At 37.1% G+C, this 26,499-nt stretch overlaps 1 protein-coding gene across 5 annotated transcripts in view; it reads left to right on the top strand.

Moving 5' to 3' along the window:
* The window catches only part of TCF12 (transcription factor 12), a 380,664-nt gene that overhangs the window by 2,249 nt on the left and 351,916 nt on the right, over window positions 1-26,499 (top strand). For all 5 annotated transcript variants that reach the window (XM_003266967.4, XM_030814043.1, XM_003266968.4 and 2 more), the window contains exons 2-3: window positions 926-1,022; window positions 2,062-2,134. In XM_003266967.4, coding sequence (XP_003267015.1) covers window positions 948-1,022; window positions 2,062-2,134 — 148 coding nt within the window. In that variant the 5' untranslated portion in view covers window positions 926-947. The remainder of the gene's footprint in view (window positions 1-925; window positions 1,023-2,061; window positions 2,135-26,499) is intronic.

Below are 26,499 nucleotides of genomic sequence, written 5' to 3'. Positions count from 1 at the left end.
CCGCCGCGTCCCTGCTGGAGCGGGGGCGCCCCCGTCCCCCGCCTCAACTCCGCGCCCCTTTGTACAGCGCCAAACCCGGGGTCCCCTCCAAGTTGGGGAGCGGAGTGGGGGCGGAGGCTCGAGTCGCGGGCGCTCAGGCCCGCTGGCGGCGCGCTCGGCCTGTGCGACCCGTTCGGCGCTCGACTCGGGCCGGCGCCCAGGCTCCGGGGCGCGCGGGAGATCGGGCGGCTTCGGCCGCGGAGCCAGGCTCATTGTTCGGCAGGTCCGGGGCAGGGCAGCAAAAGTGGGAGGAGGCCCAGCCTGGGGAGGAGGACGCCGGACGAGAGCGAGAATAGTTGTCGGCGTTTCTGTTTTCTGTTTAAAAATGCCCCTTGGATGAGCTGGGGGTGCTTTCCGACCCCCTGGGCCCGCCGGGGACGTCCGGGCGGCGGCGGCCGCAGACGCGGGCCTGCGAGCGGCGCGTTCCCTGCAACTTGTCAGTTCTATTGTTGCCGAGCGAGTGAGTCACTTCGCATCTCCGCTCGCCGCCGCTCCGCTCGCTGGACGCCGAATTGCCCCTCACCCCGCTCCTCGAGACCCCAGCCGCGGCCGGGTCCAGGGCGCGGAGCACCCGGCGGCGGCGCGGAGCAGGGGGCGCCGAGGAGGGGGCAGAGACTGGCTCGGAAACTTGGGGGAGAGGCGGCGAGTTGCGGGAGCCGCCGCGTCGGTCTCGGGCCGCGCCGAGGAACGCGTGGATTCCGGGACCCGGCGCGGGCACTGAGCCCTCCCGCCCCCTGCTCGCGCCGCGGTGGGAGCGAGTCTGGGTCCTGGAAGTCATCCCGGCGCCCCCAGCGCTCTTCCGTAATTTCCCCCAGTACCTATCTCTGTCCCCTCACACACTTTGGGCCTCGGTGTTTTCTCGCTGAGCCCGTTTCCTCTGCCCTAGGACCTGCTAGAAGTGGCCGAAGATGAATCCCCAGCAACAACGCATGGCCGCTATAGGGACCGACAAGGAGCTGAGCGACCTGCTGGACTTCAGTGCGGTATGAGAGCTTTCCACGGCATCTTGGGGTTCTGCTGAGGTTTTTGTTTGTTTGTTTGTTTGTTTGTTTTTAAATAAAGGGTGGGGGGAAGCAACGTGGAGACTAGGCAGCGTGAACTCCATCTGCTTTCTGCTTGAGCAGTAGTTCTCAGGGCTGGAGTCCAGCTCCCCCAAGTTGGACACCTGAACTTTGATGTAATGTCTAGACTTGCACATTTAAAACTTTAATGCCAGAGGGGTCATTTGATTAAACCAGTTGAAAGGAGAACAATGTAATTATGACCTTTGGTTGAGTCACCCTCCCACCCCGATGATTATTGGGGATCTTGGACTTGATATGAAAAAGTGTTGTTTTTTTCTTCAGCACTCCTCACCATTTTCCTCTCCAATATCAGATGTAGTTTATGGTACCTGAAAGATGTCAGCGACAAGAAAAGTAGTCCAGAGCTAGAATTTCCAGCCTTCTGAGCAGAGTACTTTTATACACACACACACACACACACACACACGTGTGTGTGTGTGTGTGTGTATTATGTTAACATGGGGAATGACTTAAAAACATCAACTGAAACCTAAGGACCCACTGCTTTTATTTTTAATGGGTTTAAGTCCTTTATTAACTGCTGTTACGAGGCAGCACCTATACCTGCTTTATACAATTCAGTTATAATCCTTACCTTATGTAGTAATTTAATTGGCCATAATTCTGACTGTATGTGTATATTAAGATGTAAATGTAATGAGATTCACTTAGTTCCACAGTAAAGATCATGGGTAATACTATACTGTTTAAACTTAATAATCTTGGACTCTTCCATGTAAATGATCGGGTCTTCAGAACAAAATGTAACCATTATTTCCAATTAATTAGGAAATAGTATCATTCAGTTATTTGCCTTTCTGGATCTGAATGTATCTCCAATTTTATTTTAACTTCCCTCTGAAATTTAATAACTGATGGATGACTTTTGGTGGACTTTTGTTTGCAAGGAATCTAGAAGAATTTCAGGACTAACAGATATATTTGGGTTATTTTGCAGATGTTTTCCCCACCTGTTAATAGTGGGAAAACTAGACCAACTACACTGGGAAGCAGTCAATTCAGTGGATCAGGTAAGATGATGTCTTAAACTAAAGACTCATATTTTGGTGGTGTGATACATTTTAGTAGAAAAATAGAAAGCATAACATTTAAATATTGAATATGTGTATATAAAAGGTGGAATTGAGTCAAGTGATAATTAGTAAGATCTATTAATTTTAAAAGATGACAGTTCCCTCAGAAATCTGTAGGAAATCAGTAGTTTCGTTTACAATTATTTAAAATGTTAGTGGGGTAAATTTTCAAAATGAATAGAAACTTAGATTTATTTTTAAATGATACGTGTTAGATGACTGAATTCTGTCCTATATCCAGATTACATTATGATAATGTTTAGAGTAAGTTAAAGTAGGTCTACACACTAGTGATCTTGTCTTTAAATTTACTTTGAATACATTTATGACTACTGTGCTCCATTTTAAAACATTTATCCCATTTTTCTTAAGTATGCATTTTTTCTTTTTTTAACTTTTAAAAACTCATAATTTTAAAATATTTTAGAAGGAAGGTTCATTCCAGTGTGCAAAAGCTGTAACTTTTTATTTAATTTAAATTTATTTCTTTGTGCTCAGAGATGAAAAAAATAACTAAAGCCATGACAGCATCATCTTAAGAAAACCAACTGTCAAATCTCTGGACTGAAACTCAGTACTTCCTCTTTGATGGGTGCTTTTTATTTCCCCTGGTAAAATGATAGTTGATTTCTTAAAATACTGTGAGAATAAAACATCAGAAAATAAGGTTAATTTCATAACCACCTAAACACTTTATACCACTTTACATTCTAAAAAGTTTGTTTTTAAAAATTGTATACTAATTTATTAAAATTCATTTTTAATTATGAAATTACAGCTTGTGGGGAAAGTATAGCTTGTCCTTAATCATCTTAAGTGAAATGAAGGCATTTTTTGGATTTTAAGTAGGTTAAAGACTAATATTATTCTTGATCAAAAGGACATCATGAAATGATAGCCAAGTCCCAACTCTTCTCTCACCTCCTTCCTTTTACTGGTAATCATCTGAAAATTGTTACTTTTTGGGGAGGGGGGAGAAAATTTAATAATTTTAAAGTTGTAGAAGATGGCTGTATTTCTTTGCTGGTGTTGATGCATCTCATTTTTGCAACTAATAATTCATTCTCAGGAACCTTCAAATTTACTTTGACTAATACATAGTAGATGATACTTAGTATTTTTTAAAAATGAGTCTTGATATTACTGTTGCCTACTGTTCCAGCTTAAATTGTGGTAAATATATATAACTGGACACTCACTGATACAATAACATGAACTCCAGGAACTTGCTATTGGAAGTGCATTCTATTTTTAGAATAAAGGCAATTACATTTATTTCACTTTTTAAACTTAAGAAGGATTTATGTAGTCTGTGAAATTAAAAAGTATATATGTGAACTGGGATATGGATTATAAGCATGGCATTGGAGCAATTTTTGGACTTCATTCAGTACGTTGCATTACACAAAGAAAAAATTATTTTTCTACATTGCAAATGGTCACCGTATTTGATTATTTGGACTAGGAACTTTTAGTTTTAAAAGTTAGATTTGTTATCCATTGAAAGGTTTGAATTTATACACCTGTATTCAGTTGACTTAGCAATATTTATCTGTGTGTTTTGTTTTAAATGCTACAAAAGTTGTAATAAAAAAAGCTGTGACTTTTAATAATGGCATGTGATTTTTTTTTCACATCAAGATGTACTGGTAGATATAATTTTTCTGTGGCCATTTCTTAAAGGGAATGTCTAAAAGAAATTGGTATAGTAACATTATTTTACTTATATATTTTATATTTATATACCTTATTGACATTTGAATAATCTTCTGCCCTGATTTCAAAGGATATTATGTAATACACCCTAATGCCTATGTATTTGCAGCTATTAAGGAGCTAAAGATCTGATTTTCCTTTTGAAGAGCTGCCGTAGTGAAGATTAGGGTTTTTTGTTTGTTTTCTGTTTTGTCTTTGGAGTAACATTTATAAAAACCTCATGCCGTTTGACTTATGAAAACTAGAGTTTATAGTCAGGTATTGTAATTTCCTTTCTTATTTGTCCTTTTTGAGGAAGACTCAATTTCACAGTGGGCTGTTTTTGAGAAACGACATGTAATACTTTCAGAAACTTTTTTAGCTGAAAGAATATATGCTATAGTATGTGATGTTATCTTTAGTCTTATTCCTGAAGCAAAACAAGTAACTCATGATAGCTGAGTTATTTGAGTGTCAGAAGTCACTATGGAAAAGATAAAGGTGTGTTTACTACTACTAATTTGTCTTGAGGATCTGTTATGTTATTCCTTCATCAAGGTGTTAAAATTTTCTTCACATTATGGTGAGAGTGAATTTGTTCACTTGGTATGATAGGCTCTTTGAAGTGTTCCTGAAGTGACCTTGAGAGAAGCTTTTCTTTCTGTAGGAGTGAAAGGTCAGGCACTCTAATTAGGGCAGTGTATAGAAAGAAAGGGCAGTGTATAGAAGGAAAGTTTGTTAAAAGGATTGACAAAATGGAAGTGGTTCAGATGTTTAAATCCATGTCCTCAACTTCGGGGTTTGAGTGTGTATGTCTAAATTGTGATTTTGGGTTAGTTTTTAGTAGATTGTTTGTGTGATATCTGAAAATTTCCTTTGTTTTTGAATCCAAGTAGTAAGGGATGTTGTCATTTTGTAAGCCATCTGTAGATTTTGAGCATCTCTCTAGTATTTCTATCTAGAATGTCATTTTAACTATTAAGTAAAGCTTCACTTTTCCTTATTGAATTCAGACTTTTGTAACAGTATAGTTTCTTTTTGCCCAAAATTTTCAGAGATAATTGTGGGAAGTATTTTCTGGCTCTTAATTTTTAAAAAGGAATACAGTTTTTTGTTTTTCAGTTACTGATCTTTTTTTTGTGGGGGGGTTATTTTTAGATGTACTTATAGGCTTTTTGAAAATATTGACATAGGGCCAGAAAAATGAATTCTCATTAAATTACTCTTCAGTATTTCTGTTTTTAGATAGTTGTAGATTCATATGCAGTTGTAAGAAACTATGGAGATTCTGTATACCCTTTATCCAGTTTCCTGCAATAATACAATAATAGCACCTTGAAAAATTAGTACAGTATCACAACTAGGTTATTGATAGTGATACAGTCAAGATGCAAAAACTGTTCTGTCACCACAGGGATTCTTCGTGTTGGCCTTTTGTAACTGCATCCACTTTTCAAGTAATTTAAAAAAATGGTAAGATTACTAAATGCCTTCTTACCCTGTTAAACGTGGAGTAAGCTTTTTACATTGCCATAGCATTACTTGAACATATCAAGAACAAAATCAAGAGAAAACCAAAATTGTACCACTGTGGGTTTTTACGGAACTGTAATAGAAATAGGAATGGTGATTTTAGAGAGGAAACCAGGTTTGACCTTTCACTTAAGGTATTTTAAGGTTATGAGTAGGGTATCGTTCATATTATGTACATATTAGTGTTGAAATTTATAATAGCTATAATTTGTAGTAATACATACTTGTTAATATTGAGCCATGTTAGACATTTGCTTCAGGTAAGCTGTAGTGATTAATGAGAGTAACCACAGAGTCAGCAGGTGTGTGGGGAAAAATATATTTTAGGACAAATGTGGTCTGCTATTAAGTTGCTAATTTAAGGTAAAAGGTAGCAAGGGAGTCTTTTAGAGAAAACCTGTGTATGAAAACTCAAACTTGGAAAACATAAAAATTAGAGACAAGATTACAACCATGAGTATTGTATACTTTTCAGGACAATTCCTGAACAATTGAAAAACAAGGCCGAGGTGGGTGGATCACATGAGGTCAGGAGTTTGAGACCAGCCTCGCCAACATGGTGAAACCCTGTTTCTACTAATAATACAAAAACTTGCTGGGCGTGGTGGTGGGCAACTGTAATTCCAGCTACTCAGGAGGCTGGGGTGGAAGAATTGCTTGAACCCGGAAGGCAGAGGTTGCAGTGACCTGAGATGGTGCCACTGCACTCTAGTCTTGGCAACAGAGTGAGGCTCTGTCTCCAAAAACAAACAAAAAAACCCCACAAACAAATTGGTGTTCCCCCGCCCCCCCACCCCATAGTCATTGCTTATAATGGATTTGAAAAACAATTTGATTAGATCACAACATTTTAGGGGCATGTTTATTATATATAGTGAGGCATACTTACAATTACTGTTTTTGTTTTCATTAGCCATTTAAACACAAATTCAAGTTTCTGTCTTCAAGGTATCCTTTGCTATATGTTTGAGTTTTTAAACAAGCCTTTTGAAATAGGAAGATAAAGTTGAAGATATCCAGCCTTGACTATAAACAACTTTAAAATTTTATACTTAATTGGGCAATAAATAATGCTCTCTTATTAAAGCCATATAGCCTTTTGTGCTCTTAAACAATTGGTAGCCTTTCCTGGAATGTCATTGCCTGCCTAGTGTTGTCAAAGACTTGGGTAATCTTGCTGAAAGAAAGTAAAAGTAACACTATTAGAAAGGTTCTCCTGAAAAAGAAAAAAAAGTGCTATTTGTGGACAATGTGTGGAATGCCTTTTTAAAAGATCATTTAATAAGACTGCTTTTGGGTATCACTTGAAAGTATGTTAATGGATGAGAATGTTGAAATTGCAAATCTCAATTGTTAGTGTTTAGGGAAGATATTGAGAAGACAAACACTTAAATATATTCAAAAGACTAATGAATGAGTCTGTTTTGTTAAATAGTTGTGCCATAAGTATCTCATTTTTATCAGTTAACTATTTAGTATCTACTTATGCATTCTTCTGGCAGTTTTTGGGAAGATGGGAAATAGAGAAGGTCACTGCTCAGAAAAAGTGGAGACATTTCACTGGGCGTGGTGGCTCACGTGAGCCTGTAATCACAGCATTTTGGGAGGCTGAGGCAGGCAGATCACTTGAGGCCAGAAGTTGGAGACCAGCCTGGCCAACGTAGCGAAACCCTGTCTCTACCAAAAATACACAAAATTAGCCAGGTGTTGTGGCGCATGCCTGTAGTCCCCAGCTACTAGGGAGGCTGAGGCAGGAGAATTGCTTGAACCCAGGAGGCAGAGGTTGCAGTGAGCCGAGATTGTGCCATGGCACTCCAGCCTGGGTGACAGAGGGAGACTCTGTCTCAAAAAAAAGAAAAGTGGAGAAATTTATTGTTTAGATGGGAAGTAAAATACTGAGGTAAACTTCTCTAACATAGAAAATGTCAACAAACACACATTATTGTAGTTTAAATTGCGTCCATAAGAAAGAGGCTGTGCTGAAGAGTAAGGGAACTGGCTTAAGGAAAACTCAAAAATGTTGAGTTTAGAGTTGACTTGTAATGGAGATATGGACAATGAATTAGGGAAGAGAAGAACTGGTCTTCCAGCTGAGGAATAGCATGAGGAGAGACCTGGAAATGGGAATTTAGCTTGATCCAAGGGCCTGTACAGTTCAGAGAGAGAGAAGCTGGTTTTTATTCATCACCACTCCTTAATTCCTGGGGGAGCTCATATTTACATATTATTATCTGGAGCTGGACTACAGGTGTTCAGATCCAGAAATTACCAGTGAATAGCTGGGTGATCTTGGGTATGTTACTTCTCTGATTCTGTTTCTTAATCTGTAAAACAGGCTAATAATAGTCGTTATCCTTATAAGGTTTTTAGGAGTGTTCAATGAGTTAATACATGTAAAGTTCCAAGAATAGTGCCTAGCACATAGTTAGCTGTGGTGGAGTAAATTGTTAGTGGTGAGACACTAAAATAAGGAAGGCATTTATTTACTTTGGAGGACTTTATGCTAATCTAGGATGAGCTGGTGAAGGGTTAGATTTGGTGTTAGTGTAGGGAATAGGAAGGAAAAATACCAGAAGTAAAGGATTGTTAGAATTTGAAGGATTGGCTTTCTGTAGGTAAGAGAAATGACTCAAGATTGCAGTTCTGACATAATTGGAGGATAGTAGTGCTGGAGGTAATAAAGATGCTGAACTGTTTTTTACATTTTATATTTCACATGACCTGGGACTCTTCTGGCTAATTTGGAGATTTATGAGGGAAGCATGCTCGGTAAAGATGTTGGTTAAAAAGAAGACCATCTTTTTTCTGCATATAAAGTTAATACATAGTCATAATTGAAAAGAAAATTGGAGAACAGAAAAAGCAAAAGGGGAAAAATTAACCTTTATTTCACTTTCCAGAGAAAATTGTTTGATTTATTTCCTTTTTGTCTTTTTTTCTTATAGTTTTGTTTGCAAAGCTGATAACTTAATGTTCATTTATGTCCTATTTTTTGTTTCACTTAATCTTCTACCATTAACATTTTCTCCTGTTATTAACTTGGCTTAAAATAGTTGCATGCTCTTAAATGGAATGAATATAGCATAACTTAACAAATCCATTCTTTTATTACTTGACCTTTAGGGATTTTTGTTAAGTTGCTTTTTGATATGATAAATAATGTAGTACTGACCACCTTTTTGTGTATGTATATGTTTTTGCCCACATTTTGATTTCTTTTGGTTAGGAGATGCAAATTTAGTTTTTTTGTGCCTACAAGTTAATAATTAAAGCTAATTAATTCTCTTAGGGAAATGAACCCAGAGGGAGATAAATTATCAGGCCAGGGATTGATGTTAATGGTGGAGTTACATGTATAAAATTAGTGACTTTGGTTGATTATTTAATATAACAATACAAAATTTTATTAGTATGTGAATGGAATGCATTATGACATTTGGAGCACATGTGTGCTTGTATACAAATGTGTTGTGTGGTAACTGGAGGGAATTCCTATCATTCTTTGACCTGTGCTTATTGAAATGGAGTCTAATTGGAGTCTTGCCAGTGAGAGAGCCCTTGAATTCCTGACTTTTTGTGAGAGAGGCAGTATAGTGTAGTGGAAAGAGTTGGGCTTGGGAGCCAGACAACTGGATTGGAATTGATGACTTGCAGCTTACTAGCTGGATGGCCTTAGGCAAGATATTTAAATAATCAGAGCTATACTTTTTTCATTTGTGAAAAGTGGGTAATAATGCCCACCTACAGAATCCTTGTGAAGATTAAATAAGGTTATCTATATATTTTCTCCTGTAAAGCGGCTTCAAAAATGGTAGCTGCTATTATTGCGGTACCTTCTAATTAGCATTCTTGGTAATACTAATGATTATATTAGAAATCATTATAAAGCCAGTATTATAGCTAGTGTGTATTGAATTCCTTTTATATACTAGGCATTGTGATAAGCAATTTATGGGCATTATCTCATTTTACTTTGGATAAAATGAAATGTTTTGTTTGTGGTGTTGGAAGTGAGGAAATACCCCTACAAGAGCAACAAATCAAAGTTGCTTTCAGTGCCATAAAATTGTGTATATGAAGTCTGAGAAGTAATCAGGCATACAAGTAGTTTTGAAAAGCCATGAAGTACCCAGGAACCTTAACTTTTCTTTTTTAGTTGATTTCTTCTTAATGTTATTATTTTGTAGACTATGTAGAGTGCAGAATAATGAAGAGAATGTGTACACCTTTTGAAAATCCTTTTCCATGCTTAGGCATCACCGCCACTTGAATGTAGTATTTTGTCCATATTCTTTCTCCAGCTACTTGAAATTCTTTCTGGAGTGAGGCATAGTCTAAATAATTAAGTAAAATAAAAATACTTGACTTGAAAGGATAGAACGCCTGGGAACAGGTTGGAGAGAATGTTAAGAGTCTCTAGGGTAGAGCGTCTTCACTTGGAAGCCTGAAGCAGCACGTCGCAAGTGAGTGGAAGAAATTGTATCTTAAAAATTCATGTACATTTTATTTTCTACTTGCTACCACAAACATTTCTGTAGTAATTTAAATATGTTTTCATTAATCATTGAGTAAAACTGAAGTTCTAAAGTTGCATCATTTTTGGGTTATGGCATTACCTTCCTCCTGTTTTTGGTTTGTATCTTTGGGGGTAAGGGTCAGGGTGGAATGGAATGCTGGCCAATCCTTAATGAGAAGGCCAACTCTAGAGCATATCTTTAGCTGTATTTTTTCATGTACCTTTTCTTGCTCCTATAGAAGCCTGTAAAAAGGGATCATTACATCAGGGGGAAAAACGGTTTTGGTAGAAAGAAAACTGTTATTTTCATAAAGTGAAGCACAGATAGTTTTGTTAATAACATGACTGTTATTTGAAACTTTTTTCTGTTTCCAGCCAGATCATCCTGTAATTTTTAAAGATACCCTTGACTTGAAAAAAAAAATGTAGTTTTTATAGAGAGAGCTTTGGGTTTTTTTTTTGTTGTTCCATGTTTAAAATGTGCTCTCATGTGTTCCAGGTTAAAAATGTGCTCTCATAAAGACCATGGTGAGTCATCCAAGCTACTGTAAGCTGCTTGGGGACTTAAAGATCACATTTAAAGATCACACAGAAAAGAAAACGGATTAGAGATTGGTTACTAATTTTTATTGCATTGGGTGGTGACTCAGGGATGAAACCTTCAAAATAATATAATAAAACAATTTGAGATAAGGTACAGGACAGAAAATACTACCTTTTTTTCCCTTAAAAAAACACTACTACCATAACTTACTGTATTTTGGTTATTACAATTGGGAAAATTTGGCCCAAGATGTCATTTTCTCAGCTCTGTGGTGTTAGGAAGGTGCCTGAATTTGAACTGAGGGAGTTTCTCTAAATTTGTGGTAATCTATGGAAGATCATTCTAGTTGCCAAATGGAAGTCTTTCTGGAGGCAGCCTCCCTCAGAAGTTGTCAGTGTATTTGCTTCTGTTAGTTTTGCCTGTGAGCTATTTTCAGGCTTTAAAAATGAGCAAGATCGACTCATAATTACTCTTTCATCACTTCATTGGTAGCTGATACAGTGAACACAGGTTGGACTTAATATAATCGTGGCTACTCCTGTCAGTGAGCGAATGTGCTGCTGCTGTCGGCAAGAGTTGTGAATGTTGATTGGGCATGGCAGGTATCCCTGCTGGGAGGGAATTACAGTTATCCAACTTCTTGGTCCCGGAGGCATATGTTGTTGTTTGAGGTGGTTGGGGATGAATAAGTGGTTGGTTTGTACCTTTGGAGCGGAAAAAATGCTAGGCTCACTTTGAACAGTAGTGTGGTTTGGCCACAGGTCAGTTTAGAAAATCTGAGCTTATATGGCACTTGTGCCAAGGGTAAGAATCTTTGAGTTCTCCTGCAGGATCCTTTTAGGTTTTTCCTATTTGGAAACCCCACTATATCTAGCCAAGTTTGTCATGTGGTCCAGAGGCCCATTTACTTATCTGCTTGGTACTGACATACTCGGATTTTAGAAAATGTTTTTTATTGTTATTCTCAGTTGGGAATAAAGTTAAGGGGAAAAGTATTTCTTGTTGAATCTCTTGATAGGAACATATAACTTGAAATGATCATAACTTTCCAATTAGGTAGATAATTAGAGCCATTTCAAGACTGTTCTAAGTATCCTTAATATCTTTTATCTAAGCATCAGCTAGTTTTTTTTTTTTATTCTAGGTGATAGCATATTTTATTATTTGTCAAGATCCCCTTTTCCCAGTTAGAGATCCACAGTTCCTTATCTGCAGTTTTGAAATCCAAAAAGATCTGAACCACAGTTAATTTCAGCATGAAGTATTTTGATGGCTAAATCTGATTTTATCTGAAGGGAGGCCATTGACATTCTCTGTTTTCCTAGTTCCTGTGTGGTTGCCAGGAGCTGATTTGTAGCATGTGACATACATAAAGCATGTGACATATATACCTATATACTATGTTTCCTTTCTAAAATCTGAAAAACTGAGTTCTAAAACCCACCTGGCCCCATGGATTTTAGAAAAGGTATTACGGAGATCTGTCTCTCTCTCCTCCTCCTCTCCCTCCTTCCTTCACCCCCCACCCCAGGGACTGTTTTCAACTCACAGTAAGAACTTTTTGTTCTCAAAAGTCTAAACTAGAGATTTCATTATTTTAAATACAGAAAAAAAAAATTGTGGTGGACTTGTTTATATAAAGCAAATTCTTCTTGGAATATAAGCTTTTCAGGCTGAGTTTTATTCTTTGAGTAGTCCGCCCAATACATTGATTTAGGGAATCAGGATCTGTTTTGAGGAGAGAGAAGCTTTCTCATCTTTTGGGCCACGGAGTGTGCTGGTATTTCTCTGGTCAGTTAAAGCATGCAGAGAAATTTTCAGGGTACTATCAGGAGAGTAGAATTCTTTTCATTTGGTCCCCATTTTGTATACATAAGAAGCATTATATGATCTCTACCACAAGGAAGCCTCCGCCCTGACCATACTCTTTTGAATTTTGACTGAGAGCAAACAGTTGAGAAAATCCTAATAGTCATCTTCAAGAAGAAAAAGTAGAGCCAAGATACTTTGCTGTAGGGAACAGACAAAATCAGTCTTTGGTAAACTTTATTCTTTCCTTTTATGTTGGTGAAAAGTTTTCATAGGTTAGTAGCATGATGCTTATTCCTGAAATACACTCATTACAGGCATCTTAATTAAAAACAAGTTATGATTCTGTTGAGTGTAAAATTTTCCTCAGGAGCTTGTTATTGGCTCAGACCTACTACTGTTTAATATAAACTATGAAAGTAATAATGAAGTGTGTAATAAACTAGTTTGTTGTAGTCTGTTTTGAGAGGTAGACCAGTAGGCCATTGACTTTTCTGATGGCTTTGCAAGCCTGTTGCTTGTACTGTTGCTAGTGTTACTGTCTTAAGAACCATGATACAATGTTGAATAATTAAATCCACTTAAAGTTTGTAGGAGTTTGAGATGCTGTACTGCAGGAACACAAAACATGCCATAGTGCCAGGGTCTCTCTTGCCTTCATATTTGTATAATCCCTCTTCTCAAGCTTAAGAACAGTGCCTGTAGCGAGCAGACTCTATTCACATTGAGTTTGACTCCGGAGACTTGTGGAATAAGTTGTAATAGCAGTAGGACTTTGTCCATTGAATGATTGGGGGAAGGGGAGGAATCTTATTGTTTTAAAACAAAATTAGTGATGATAAGAGTACTTCATAAATATTTACTCATATGCTATTTACTTCATAACTTGTAGGAAGTTGGTAACTGTTCATTTTACAGAGGAAATAGAGAAATCAACAGTGAAATACATTTGCCTGTGGTTTCTTATTGCCCCTCAGAAGTAGCAAACTCTAATCAGTTGTAGTTGCACCTGCACTGATACCAATCTACAAGAGCATGGTTTGTCTTGAGGAGGAATTTAGTATCTCTAGAAATCTTTGAAATTTGTTGTAATAAGAAGTCTTATCTGAAGCCAGGGTGACAAAAAGAAAAAAAGTCTTAAATGGGGTACTGTTGATATTCTCCAAAAGTGCTTCAAGATTTATTTATTTTATTATTAGTATTAGTATTAGTATTATTTTGGGAGACAGAGTGTGGCTCTGTCACCCAGGCTGGAGTGCAGTGGTGCAATCTCAGCTCACTGCAACCTTTGTCTTATGGGTTCTACTGATTTTTGTGCCTCAGCCTTCCAAGTAGCTGGGATTACAGGCACCTGCCACCACACCTATTTTTGTAATTTTTGGTAGAGACAGGGTTTCACCCTGTTGGCCAGGCTGTTCTTTAATTCTTGGCCTCAGGTGATCTGCCCACCTTGGCCTCCCAAAGTGCTGGGATTATAGGCGTGAGCCACTGTACCTGGCCGATTTATTTTTATTAAAGAGAAAACAGTATAATTAAAAGCCTCCATAAAATAGTTAATTAAGGGCTTTATTTTTAGTATTTCAAGACATTAAATATAAATAGCTACAACCTAAGATAGCTTTATAAAAGTGTAATTCTTTTTTTGTGTGGTCTTATTGTTAAGCTGTCTTTAGACTTTGTGAGTTGGGAAGAATATGAAATTTGATAGTTGGAAGATATTGGAATATTCACAGCTACCATTTAGTTGAGGTGAGTGAAAAGAATGTTGCTTCATAGTATGGAAAATATTTATTATTTCCCCTTTTTCAAAGATTTAGTATTTAGTTATAAAAACAAGTTAAAGTGGATGGAAAAGATTCCAAAAGTAGTTTAAAAATGTTATCAAACATACAGAAGATATTTTAATACAACAGAACTTTTAATTGATTACGTGAAAGGTAATAATGCTAATACTGAAAGGGTTATGCTTAGTTCATTTTGTATTTTTATTTACTTAGAAGTAGATTGGGCTGTTTTTTGTTAAAGAGCATCTGTAGGTATTTGAGTGAGTACCTACTAATGCTCTGTTTTTTGTTCGGTGTAGAATGGTTTGTTTAAGGTAGTGGAAAATAGAGATACATTGTGGTATATTTGAAAGGATCATTTTGGAGATACAAAGTCTTGCTTTAGTGTTGGCTTTATTATTTACTAGATATGTGATCCTAGGGCAGAATATTTTAACCTCTCGGAGTCTGTTTATCTTATGTCTAAGATGAAGACAATAAAAATACTGCCTGAGGGGTTGTGATAATGAGCAGATTAAAAGTTTTTATGGAAATTCTAAAATGTGGAGGTTTGTGGTCTGTACAGATATTAGTTATTAGGTGGCATAGCAAGTCTTGAAAGGGATTCGAAGCTTTTCATATACATATGGAGAGAGGGAATCTTCATGTAAAACTTAAACATTTCTGATGGTCAGTTGTTGAAGATTAAATCAGGTGACTGAGAGGAACACTAGCCTATGGAACTCTTTATAATTTTTAATATGTAATTTACATATTATTATATATATAAATATATATTTCATCAGAATGAAATATGTATAATATTTGTATATAATTCATCAGAATCTCAGAATTCTGATGAACCATCAGAATCTCTTATAAATTCATCAGAATCTCAGAATTGTTCGGATGAGTCTTTTTGGTTAAATGAGGGAAATTGAAGCACTAAAGTAAAATAAATCCTCAGACATAGTCTTTGTGAGGATTCTGTTAATTGTATTCCAAACCATAGAGCCCCCATATTAGTGCCCTTGAGTCCTTTATTCTCAGCTCAGTTTTTAAAATGCTTGTTGAGGATCTGCCGTAGTGACAAAGTTAACCCCAGGCTTAAGTATGAATGTGTGACAGCTGAATAGTTCTTAGGAATAGTCTGCTTTTACTTTGTACTTATAAGCAGTAATCTCAACAAAATTTTAGTGACACTAAAGAGTTAACCTTTTAAAGAGTTAAAAGTTCAGATACAGTTTTATACCCCTGAGTGAGGAGGAGAGGATGCAAAGAGGAGGTTACAAAACGCAAGAGGAACTCTTGTCTGCTGTATGCTTATGCTTGAAGCTAGAGAATCTGACGTAGTCATATCCATGAATGACAGGACTTGGAGCTGTCTGCTGATGATGCTACTGTTTCCTGGTTCTTCGTGATTAGGACTTTGTGATGAGGATGCTCCTGCAGCATCCAGTATTGTCCCTTTCCATTTGGAGTGTCTGTCTGGGTATATAAAACACCTGTCTTACCTTATATTGGGAAATATTGGGATTTTCCATGACTTTCTAAGTATCTTATGCAATTGTGTTGTTTAGAAGTTTTTACATTATTTTGAAGAAGGGAATTGACAAATCCAAAGTAAGGAGACTACTGGGTTCCTTTGGATCCCAGTGCCAGTAGGGCCATTGAGGTAGCTTTGATGGAGGCCAGTGTACTTGTGGCCTTCATAAGAGCTATTTGCTGATTGTTCTTCAGAATAAGACATTAACTGGGTTTGGGAGAAAAGGGTCATGGGACGATTTGACAGTTGCTTGACTGGACTCAAGAAAATTCTGGGGCATCTGTCTAAGCTTCTCTCTTTGTAATAATTCCTAATGCTTTCTTGAAGATCTATCATAAATTGCAACGATGAGAATAGCTGGTAGGTGAAACAGCAAAACTAAAGACCTTGGAAATGGATAGTGAGGATTCTTGAATATAACTTCTAAGAATCCTGGGGCCAAGTGAGGTAGCTTATTTTTCTCTGTAGCTAATTGCTTGCTATATAATCTGTTGCTTTGCTACTGGACATTGCAGTAGTCTCCTCACTTGGTCTTCTTGCTGCCAGTTGCTCTTTTTTCAATCTTAGTCTGCTTGGGCTGCCATAACGAAATACCATAGATTTGGTGGCTTAAACGACAGAAATTTATTTTCTCACAGTTTTGGAGGCTAAAAGCCTGAGATCAGGGTGCCAGCATGGTCACCTTCTGGTGAGGACTCTTTCTGGCTTGCAGAGGGATACCTTCTCAATATGCCCTCAGTGTATGTGTGTGTATGGTGGGAGGGTCTCATGTGTGCCCTTTGGTGTCTCTCCCTCTTTTTTTGACAAAAATTTTTGTTTCCGTAGGTTTTTGGGGAACAGGTGGTATTTGGTTACATGAGTGAGTTCTTTAGTTGTGATTTGTGAGATTTTGGTGCACCCATCACCCAAGCAGTATGCACTGAACCCAATATGTAGTCTTTTATCCCTCACCTCCCTCCCACCCTTTCCCCTGAGTCCCCAGAGTCCAAGGTATCATTCTTATGCCTTTGTATCTCATAGCTTAGCTCCCGCTTATGAGTGAGAACATACGTTGTTTCGTTTTCCATTCCTGAGTTAACTTCTCTTAGGATAATAGTCTCCAGTTCCATCCAGGTTGCTGTGAATGACATTAATTTGTTCCTTCTTATGGCTGCACAGTATTTTATCATGTATATATATACCACAATTTCTTTATCCACTAGTTGATAGATGAGCATTTGAGCTGGTTCCATATTTTTGCAGTTGTGAATTGCTATAAACATGTGTGTGCAAGTATTTTTTTCATATAATGACTTCTTTTCCTATGGGTAGATACCCAATAATGGGATTGCTGGATCAAATGGTAGTTCTACTTATAGTTCTTTAAGGAATCACCACACTGTTTTCCATAGTGGTTGTATTAGTTCACATTCCCACCAGCAATGTAGAAGTGTTCCCTTTTTACCACATCTATTATTTTTTTATTTTTTTATTATGGCCATTCTTGTGAGGGTAAAGTGGTATTGCATTGTGGTTTGGATTTGCATTTCCCTGATCATTAGTGATGTTGAGCATTTTTTCATATGTTTGTTGGCCATTTGTATATCTTCTCTTGAGAATTGTCTATTCATGTCCTTAGCCCACTTTTTGATGGGATTGTTTTTTCTTGCTAATTTGTTTGAGTTCCTTATAGATTCTGGATATTAGTCCTTTGTCGGATGTATAGATTGGGAAGATGTTCTTGCACTCTGTGTGTTGTCTGTTTACTCTGCTAACTGTTCTTTTGCTGTGCGGAAGCTCTTTAGTTTAATTAAGACCTACCTCTTTATCTTCGTTTTTGTCACATTGCTTTTGGGTTCTTGGTCATGAAGTCTTTGCCTAAGCCAATGTCTAGACGGGTTTTTCTGATGTTATCTTCTGGAATTTTTAAAGTTTCAGGTCTTAGATTTAAGTCCTTGATCCATCTTGAGTTGATTTTTGTATAAGGTATGAGATGAGGATCCAATTTCGTTCTCTTACATGTGGTTTTCCAATTATCCCAGCACCATTTGTTGAATACGGTGTCTTTTCCCCACTTTAGTTTTTGTTTGCTTTGTTGAAGATCGGCTTTAAGTATTTGGGTTTATTTCTGGGTTCTCTATTCTGTTCCATTGGTCTGTGTGCTTATTTTTATACTAGTACCATGCTGTTTTGGTGACTATGGCCTTACAGTCTAGTTTGAAGTCAGGTAACGTGATGCCAGATTTGATCTTTTTGCTTAGTCTTGTTTTGGCTGTGCTGGCTCTTCTGGTTCCATATGAATTTTAGGATTTTTTTTTTTTCTAGTTCTGTGAAGAATGATGGTGGTATTTTGATGGGAATTGCATTGAATTTGTGGATTGCTTTTGGCAGTATGGTCATTTTCACAATATTGATTCTGCCATGATTCATCCATGAGCATGGGATGTGTTCCCGTTTGTGTCATCTGTGATTTATTTCAGCACTGTTTGGTAGTTTTCCTTGTAGATGTCCTTTACCTCCTTGGTTAGGTATATTCCTAAGTGTTAAATTTTTTTGGCTGCTATTTTAAAACGGGTTGAGTTCTTGATTTGATGATCAATTTGGTCGCTGTTGGTGTATAGTAGAGCTACTGATTTGTGTACGTTAATTTTGTATATGTTAAATTTGTATACGTTAATTTTACTGAATTCATATATCAGTTCTAGGAACTTTTTTTTTTTTTTTTTTTTTGAGACGGAGTCTCGTTCTGTCTCCTAGGCTGGAGTATAGTGGCGTGATCTTGGCTCACTGCAACCTTCTAGGAGCTTTTTGGAGGAGTCTTCAGGGTTTTCTAAGTGTATGATCATATCATCAGCAAACAGCAACAGTTTGACTTCTTTACTGATTTGGATGCCTTTTCTTTCTCTTGTTGGGTTCTCTGGCTAGGACTATATTGAATAGAAGTGGTGAGAGTGGGCATCCTTGTCTTGTTCCAATTCTCAGAGGGAATGCTTTCAACTTTTCCCTGTTCAGTATTATGTTGGCTGTCGGTTTGTCATAGGTGGCTTTTATTACATTGAGGTATGTCCCTTATATGCCAGTTTTGCTGAGGATTTTAATCATAAAAGGATGCTGTATTTTGTCAGATGCTTTTCCCACATCTACATCTGTCAAGATGATAGATGACTTTTGTTTTTAGGTCTGTTTGTGTGGTCTGTCACATTTATTGACTTGTGTATGTTAAACCATCCCTGTATCCCTGGTATGAAACTTGCTTGATCATGATGGATTATCTTTTTGATATGCTGTTTGATTCGGTTAGCTAGTATTTTGTTAAGGATTTTTGCATCTATGTTCATCAGTGGTATTGGTCTGTAGTTTGCTTGTTTTTTTCTTTTCTTTTCGTTTCTTTTCTTTCTTTCTTTCTTTTTTTTTGAGACAGTCTTGCTCTGTTGCCAGGCTGCAGTGCAGTGGCGCGATCTTGGCTTACTGCAACCTCTGACTCCCTGGTTCAAGTGATTGTCCTGCCTCAGCCTCCCAAGTAGCTGGGATTACAGGCACGTGCCACCATGCCCAGCTAATTTTTGTATTTTTCATAGAGACGGGGTTTCACTATGTTGGCCAGGATGGTCTTGATCTCCTTACCTTGTGATCCACCCGCCCCAGCCTCCCAAAGTGTTGGGATTACAGGCGTGAGCCACTGTGCCTGGCCTGTAGTTTGCTTTTTCTGTTGTGTCCTTTCGTGGTTTTGTTATTACAGTGATACTGGCATCACAGAATGATTTAGGGAGGATTCCCTCTTTCTCTGTCTTATGGAATAGTGTGAATAGGATTGGTACGAATTCTTCTTAGAATGTCTGTTAAAATTCTGCTGTGAATCTGTCTGGTCCGAGACTTTTTTTTTTTTTTTTTTTTGGTGGTAATTTTTTTATTACTATTTCAGTGTCGCTGCTTGTTTCTTTGACGTTTCCTAGCACTAAACCCATCATTAGGGCCCCACTTCATGACATCATCTAGCCTAAACTAACTTTCAAAGGCCCTGTCTCCATTGGGGATCCATCAGATTCAGGGTTAAAGCTTCCACATACGAATTTTGAGAGGATGCAAACATTCAGTCCGTAACACAGTCCATTTCATACACTTAAAATCTCCTCTTCCTGTGATTTGTCTCAGGATCTACTTTGTTCCCTGCTGGGTATCAAAACAAAAGTGTCACCTTAGCATTTATGTTCTTTAATAATCTGATGGAGACGTAACTTAGCCAGTCTTATATTCACTGCTCTTCAATCTGAATTGTGTGATTCAGTCACACTGGTTTCTCCTCACCTGACCTCGTACTTCCAGTTATTCTTCACTCCCAACCTTGTGCCGTTTGAATTCTCTTTCATTTATGAAATCTTCCCCAGCCTTTCCAGGTCATAATTTTGTAAAAATGTTTTCCATTAAATAAGACTATCTTTGTATTTGTGTACGTTGTATACAAATGTATACATTACAAATGTAGCATTCACTTATTTTAAGGACTCTTGGGTGGAGGAAAGTGCTAATTCTTTTTTTTAACCACTGAAGACAGAGCTAAAGTCAGTATGGCAGCTATGCCCAGTAGATTTTGAGTGCAACTAATTATTGTATAATAGCTGGTCAGCCTCCTGAGTTTTAACCCTATAATTAAAAAAAAAGTCTGATGCCTGCTTTTGATGAATATTGAACAAAGTATTTCTGTTGGAAAATTCTGAGGTTTTACTTACCCTAACATTTTTTAGAATACTGTCATTTGGGTTTTTTTGTTGGTTACTGTATGTATATTAGACAGATTATAAACTGTGGAAGCAAAGATAGTGCTTTACACTTGTGTTTCTGCACAATACCATGCTTTGAGGTTAATAAACACTTGGTAACTGACTATTTGATTTAGGGTTGGAGATGTGTGATCGGTTGGTGGAAAGATATTAAATTCCCCAGATTGCATTTTCTTTCCTAGCACAAGCTGCATGGTGAGGCTTTAAGGAAGCACTGAAACTTACGTTGATTAGCTGACTGGAGACGTGAGGTGTTCATTTTTGAGAATGTTCCATTTGTGTTCTTACTTATTCTGCTCAAGGATGAGCAAGAAGTGGCCAAGTAGTAAAGCCATGGAGGTTGTATGTGAAAACAGCTGGTTCTGTAGAACCACAGTCAGCTCTAGCTCTGAAAAGCAAAAAGAAGTGATACTTTAATAGTTTTTTTTTTTTTTTTTTTTTTGATGGTATGTAGCACTTTTGGTCTTTAGTAATGTGAGACTGAGGGGAGAATGGCTTGTGTGATTCTGGGATTCATTGGGTAGAGGAGCTCTGTTTTATGAGGACTCTAGGAAGCCAGTAGCTGGCCAACACTTTGGAAACAATATTTTTTCTAAAACAACCTTGATTTTTTTTGTCCAGTTGGGCCAGGGAGGAGAGGTTATGTAATCTAGTATTATAGTAGATGTGAGGAAGCAGTCATAAAAGCAGAAAAAGATAGTCTTATTTAATGGAATTATGAGTTCATTTTCCTGGTCAATTTTTGATAGAGGTGAACCTTTTATTTAATACTCTAAATCGTCTTTGGTTTTAGAATTTGGGGCCAAAGCTGCTTTCGTTGATTGTAGGAAATATGTTGTCTTCATATTTTGAAGTTAGACTGCACATCTACACATGATGTCTTTAGCAATTGTTTCTTCCTCTTCTTCTTCTTCTTCTTTTGAGATGAGGTCTGACTTTGTTGCCCAGGCTGGGGTACAGTGGTGTGATCATAGCCTGCTGCATCCTTGAACTTCTGAACTCAAGTGATCCGCCTGCCTTGGCCTCTTGGGGATAACAGGTGTGCGTGACCATGCCCAGCTACTCTTTTTTTTTTTTTTTTTTTCTTTTTGGGTAGAGACAGTATCTCACTATATTGACCAGGCTGGTCTCAAACTCCTGACCTCAAGCAGTCTTCTCACCTCAGCCTCCCAAAATTCTGGGATTACATATGTGAGCCACCGTGCCAGGCCTTTAAATTATTTATTATTATTTTAGGCCAGGTGTGGTGGCTCACATATATAATCCCAGCACTTTGGGAGGCTGAGGCGGGTATGTCACTTGAGCCCAGGAGTTTGAGACCAGCCTGGGTAACATGGTGAAACCCTGTCTCTACAAAAAAATACAAAAATTAGTCAGGTGTGGTGGCATGTACTTGTAATCCCAGCTATTCAGGAGGCTGAGGCGGGAGGATCACCTGAGGCCAGGAAAACTGAGGCTGCAGCGAGCCAAGACTGTGCCACTGCACTCCAACCTGGATGATAGCGAGGGACCCTGTCTCAAAAAAAAATTTTTTTTTTTTTTTTTTTTGAGATGGAGTTTCGCTCTTGTTGCCCAGGCTAGAGTGCAGTGGTGTGATCTTGGCTCACTGCAACCTCTGGCTCCCAGATTCTAGCAATTCTCCTGCCTCAGCTTCCTGAGTAGCTGAGATTACAGGCGAGTGCCCCCACACCCAGCTAATTTTTTGTGTTTTTTAATAGAGACAGGGTTTCATTATGTTGGCCAGGCTGGTCTTTAACTCCTGACCTCAGGTGATCTGCCTTCCTCGGCCTCCCAAAGGGCTGGGATTACAGTTGTGAGTCACGTGCCTGGCCTTTTTTTTTTTTTTTTTTAGATTAGGAATTGAGTTGACTGCTCTGATGTGATTTGGAGAGACACTGTTAGTCTCGCATATAGAATTTGGAAAAATCCTGTTTTAAGAAAAGCATCTCTCTCTCTTTTTTTTTTTTTTGAGCCATCGTGCCCAGCCGGAAAAGCATCTCTTGAAGGTTAGGGCATTTTGTGAGGAGAGCTCTAGGGCTATATCAGTCTGGAGGTATGATCTCTGATAAAGATAATAATTCTCATCTCAGTAATCTTCCTTAGGACAAAACATTCTTCATTGTAAGCTTCTCATTAACTGAAGTCCACTTGATCTGAGATTTTGACTCTTAGAATACTCTTTTCTGTGTCTCAATCCTCATATGGTTTACCTCTGAAATATAGAATATATTTTCTTGTGTAGCCTGATAGAGTTGGTTTGGTTTTGTTTTTCAAACAGTAACTTTCATTGATTGTAAAACTTCCAGATTTCTGAGATGCCGCCTTACCAGTCTTAAGGTTGATTTTTGGTACTCTGAAAGTGCCCATTTGCTCTCTGTGAAAAGAGCAGGTTTGCATTTATTCAGTGATTCTAAGATGAGATAATTGGTATTTTTATGATTTGAATGGAGGCTTTGTATTTTTGAATTTTGTGAAACAAAGCTATGTTTGTAAACACATTTCAAAAAATAAATGCCACTTTTTGGTGAAGATACTCACTGAATAGCAAGAAAGTTCAGAAAAAGGAGCTTTTGTTAACATTTAATAATAATCTGACTGTTTTCATTGACTATCTCATTGATGTTTAAAGGGTACCTGATGTTTAGAACTTTTTGTATTAAAAATAATCCTCAGGCTGGATTGTGTTAGGAAAATATTTTCTGGTATCAAATGCTTCTTTGCCAGTTTGGAGTTTTTCAACTATTGTCTTGGTTTAGAAGAGGGTATTATAAGCAATATATTTCAATGTAAAGATAGTCTTGGGAACCTGTAGGAAAGCATTTGTTTAGTGCCTGATGTAAGATGAACAAGTTGCTGTAGTATCGTATGGATAACATAGAACTATTTTGATATGGCTCAACTGGTTTAGGTGTAAATAAATAGTATAAAAGCATTGAGGCAAAATCTAAAGTAAGTCTTCAGTTTTTTAAAATTAAAGTGGTTTTAATTTTATATTCCTTTCCATTTCTTTCTTTAAAGACTTTGTTGGCTTTTTAATGAAATTGTCAGTTCAGATATGAACGTATTATTTGCAGAGGAAGTGCGCTATATCTGTTTGCAGTGGCTTTCACCAACCTTCTAGGTGACATAGGAAGAAACTGTCAAATTTAAAAATTTTGAAAGCCTGTATCATGTGACTGAAAATGTTTTAACTACTTCTGAAAAATTGCAAGAACATAAGCCTAAGCTGAAAAATTTAAACAGTATGGAAGGATATTTGGTGAGAAACAGTCATTCCTTCCTATACCTCATTCCCACTCCTTGGCAGAGATTTTCTTCTGTTCAGTTTCTTCTCAGAGCTTTTCATGTATATGTAAATGATGCATAGCGTCTTATTTTTTACACAATAGGGAACAAATAGTTCTGCAACTTCACCTTTTCATTTAACAAGGGGATAATAGGGGATCACTATGTGAAGGACATTATTGAGCCCATACTGATTTTAGTAGGATCTATGATTTTCTAAAACATATGTAATGATTTGACCTAATTATACATAATTCTACATTCATATGACTTAAGCTAAAAAAAAGAGCGTTAGCATTTCTTGACAATCATAAGATTTCAGTTTTACCAACTTATATAATTATTCTCCTTGTTTAGAAAACAGATAAGTCCTACTGTAATAAAAAGCATTCAATAAAATATTAGTTCCTTATGTATAGGCCCTTGTACAGGGCACACTTTTATATGAATTATTTAACATACTCTTCATAATAACTCTTTGAAGCTGATTCAGTTTTACTCCCATTCTTGCAGAAAAGGAAACAGGCTTTAGGAGGTTGAGTAACAAAGCTAGTAAGTAGCAGAATTAGGTTTCAAAGCTGATCCATAAAATAATGCAGCGATAGCTAGTTCAAATTGTTTAAAAGCGAGTCTTATGGACAGTGGTTTAATATCCTGTTATCAAATATCTCATTTAATATAAAAATTTGGTGAAGTCATTATTATAATGTATTTGATGGTGGGATTGGTTCTAGAAAGGGAACTGGTTCTTGCTTAATCCATACCCAACATTGTGTTAGTGTCACCTGGGGAGCTTTTAAAAAATTATTCCTGGATCCCCAACCCCAGGCATTCCAGTGGCATGAAGCTGGTGTTGAACCTAGGAATCTTAAATTTTTTAACAAGCTACCTACTTAATTTTTAGGCAGCCAGTCTGGCTGCAGTTTAGAACCATTGAAGTGTGTGTCTTTTATTTCAAATTTATGAATATGAGGTTTTCATTTTCCACTTGTTTTCTTTCTGAAGAAAATGAACCATTACTTAATGGAAAGAAACGTGAAAAACTTGAAATTTCATTTAATGTGTTCAAAACAAAAGTTTTCATTTGTTGAGCTATGTATTATATTGTGCTAAATGGATTTTATTATTTCCATAGGGCCATATTATAGCAGACGGTGAATTAAACTGAAAACTTTATCTTGTCTCTTGCAGAAGCAAATACTGTGAAAACACTTTGTAAAACCACTTTGTAAAATGCATAGGTTGTAACAGAATTAAGTGATTGAGACTCTGAAGGCTCTAGAAATGGGTTGTCAGTTTTATTTTCAGCCAAGAGCAAGATAATACTTACCCAAATAAATAATTGTGGGTTAGATATGTTGCCTTATAATTGCTTTAAACGTTGAGGCTAGATTACCAAGCTGCTAAGACAAGAGAATTAAAAAATAAATCACTTAGTGGCCTTTATTTTGTGTATACATATTTTTGCATTTTGGTAAACCTGTATAAAATAAGTAAAAGATTACTTTCCCTTCTTTAAGAGTTCTACTTGCCAGGAGCCAGAGTAGAAAGACTGGCTGGCAGTATTCCTGGCATTGTAATTTTTAGTGCACAAGATATTTTTGTAGAATATTGATTGTTCTGTGAACCTTCTTACCATGGGGAGAGTGAAGTTAGGAAGTCACACTGCATTAAACAAACACTGAGTAACATTAACTGCAAAATAGTATGAAAAATAGAGAAATATGATACAGACTGTGTAAAAAATGGTAAATAGAAGTGTTTGGAGAAAGGGTTTAATTCTTCTATTTGATATATTAAGAGAGTCTATTTCCATATAAATTGTAATTACCTTGTCGATTTCTATTAAGCTTGCTGGGATTTGGGGAATATTGATATCTTAACAATACTGAGTCTTCCAATACATGAACATATCTCTTATCTATTTAGGTCTTCTGTAAATTTTCCTTGGTGATATTTTGCAGTTTCAATTTAGAGGTCTTGCACTCATTTTGTTAAATTTATCCCTAAGAGTTTTTATGTTCTTTGGTTCTATTATATGTGGCATTAAAACATTTCCAATTCTTTGTTGCTGGTATATAAAAGTAGTGATTGATTTTTGTATATTGACTTACTGGTATGAAATTATTCACAATATTCCATTATTGTTTTATTGTGTTTAAGGTATGTAGTCATGTTTTTTCTTTCCTGCCTGATACTGGAAATTGTGTCTTTTTGCTTTTTTCTTAATCCGTCTTAAGAGAGAGTTTACATTAATCCATGTATTTTCAATTTCCAGTGTTCTTCATTTCTTCACGTATATTCAGGTATTCATCTTGTCTCATTTTCCTTCTGCCTGAAGAATTTTCTTTACATTTTTTATAGTGCAGGACTGCAGGTAATAAATTCTCTTTATTTTTGCTTATCTGAGAGGTTTTAATTTTGCCTTTGCTTTTGAAGGATATTTTTGCTAGATGTAGAATTCTTGATTGACCTTTCTTTTTTTTTCTTTTGGCAATGCAATAGTGTCTTTCCATTGTATTTTGGCTTTCATTATTTTTCAAGTCTGCAATAATGACCTTTATTCTTTTCTATGTAATATTTTTCCTATAGTTGCTTTTAGATTTTCTAGTTTTCACTAATTTGATTGTGAGGTTTGCCATGGTTTGAATGTCCCTTCCAAAGCTCACATTGAAATTTAATTGCCATTGTAATGGTATTAATAGGTATTAATAGGTATATTGTTAAGAAGTGATTAGGCTGTGAGGGCTTCATCCTCATGAATTGATTAAAATCATTATCTCAGGAGTGTATTTGTTACCTCAAGAATGAGTTATAAAAGTGGGTTTGGCCCTCTCTGTCTCTTTCTTGCATG

Source organism: Nomascus leucogenys, chromosome 6 (assembly GCF_006542625.1).
Source record: "Nomascus leucogenys isolate Asia chromosome 6, Asia_NLE_v1, whole genome shotgun sequence".
NCBI lineage: Eukaryota > Metazoa > Chordata > Mammalia > Primates > Hylobatidae > Nomascus > Nomascus leucogenys.
The sequence above is the reverse complement of the archived record's forward strand: the minus strand, read 5'-3'. Positions and strand labels throughout refer to the sequence as shown.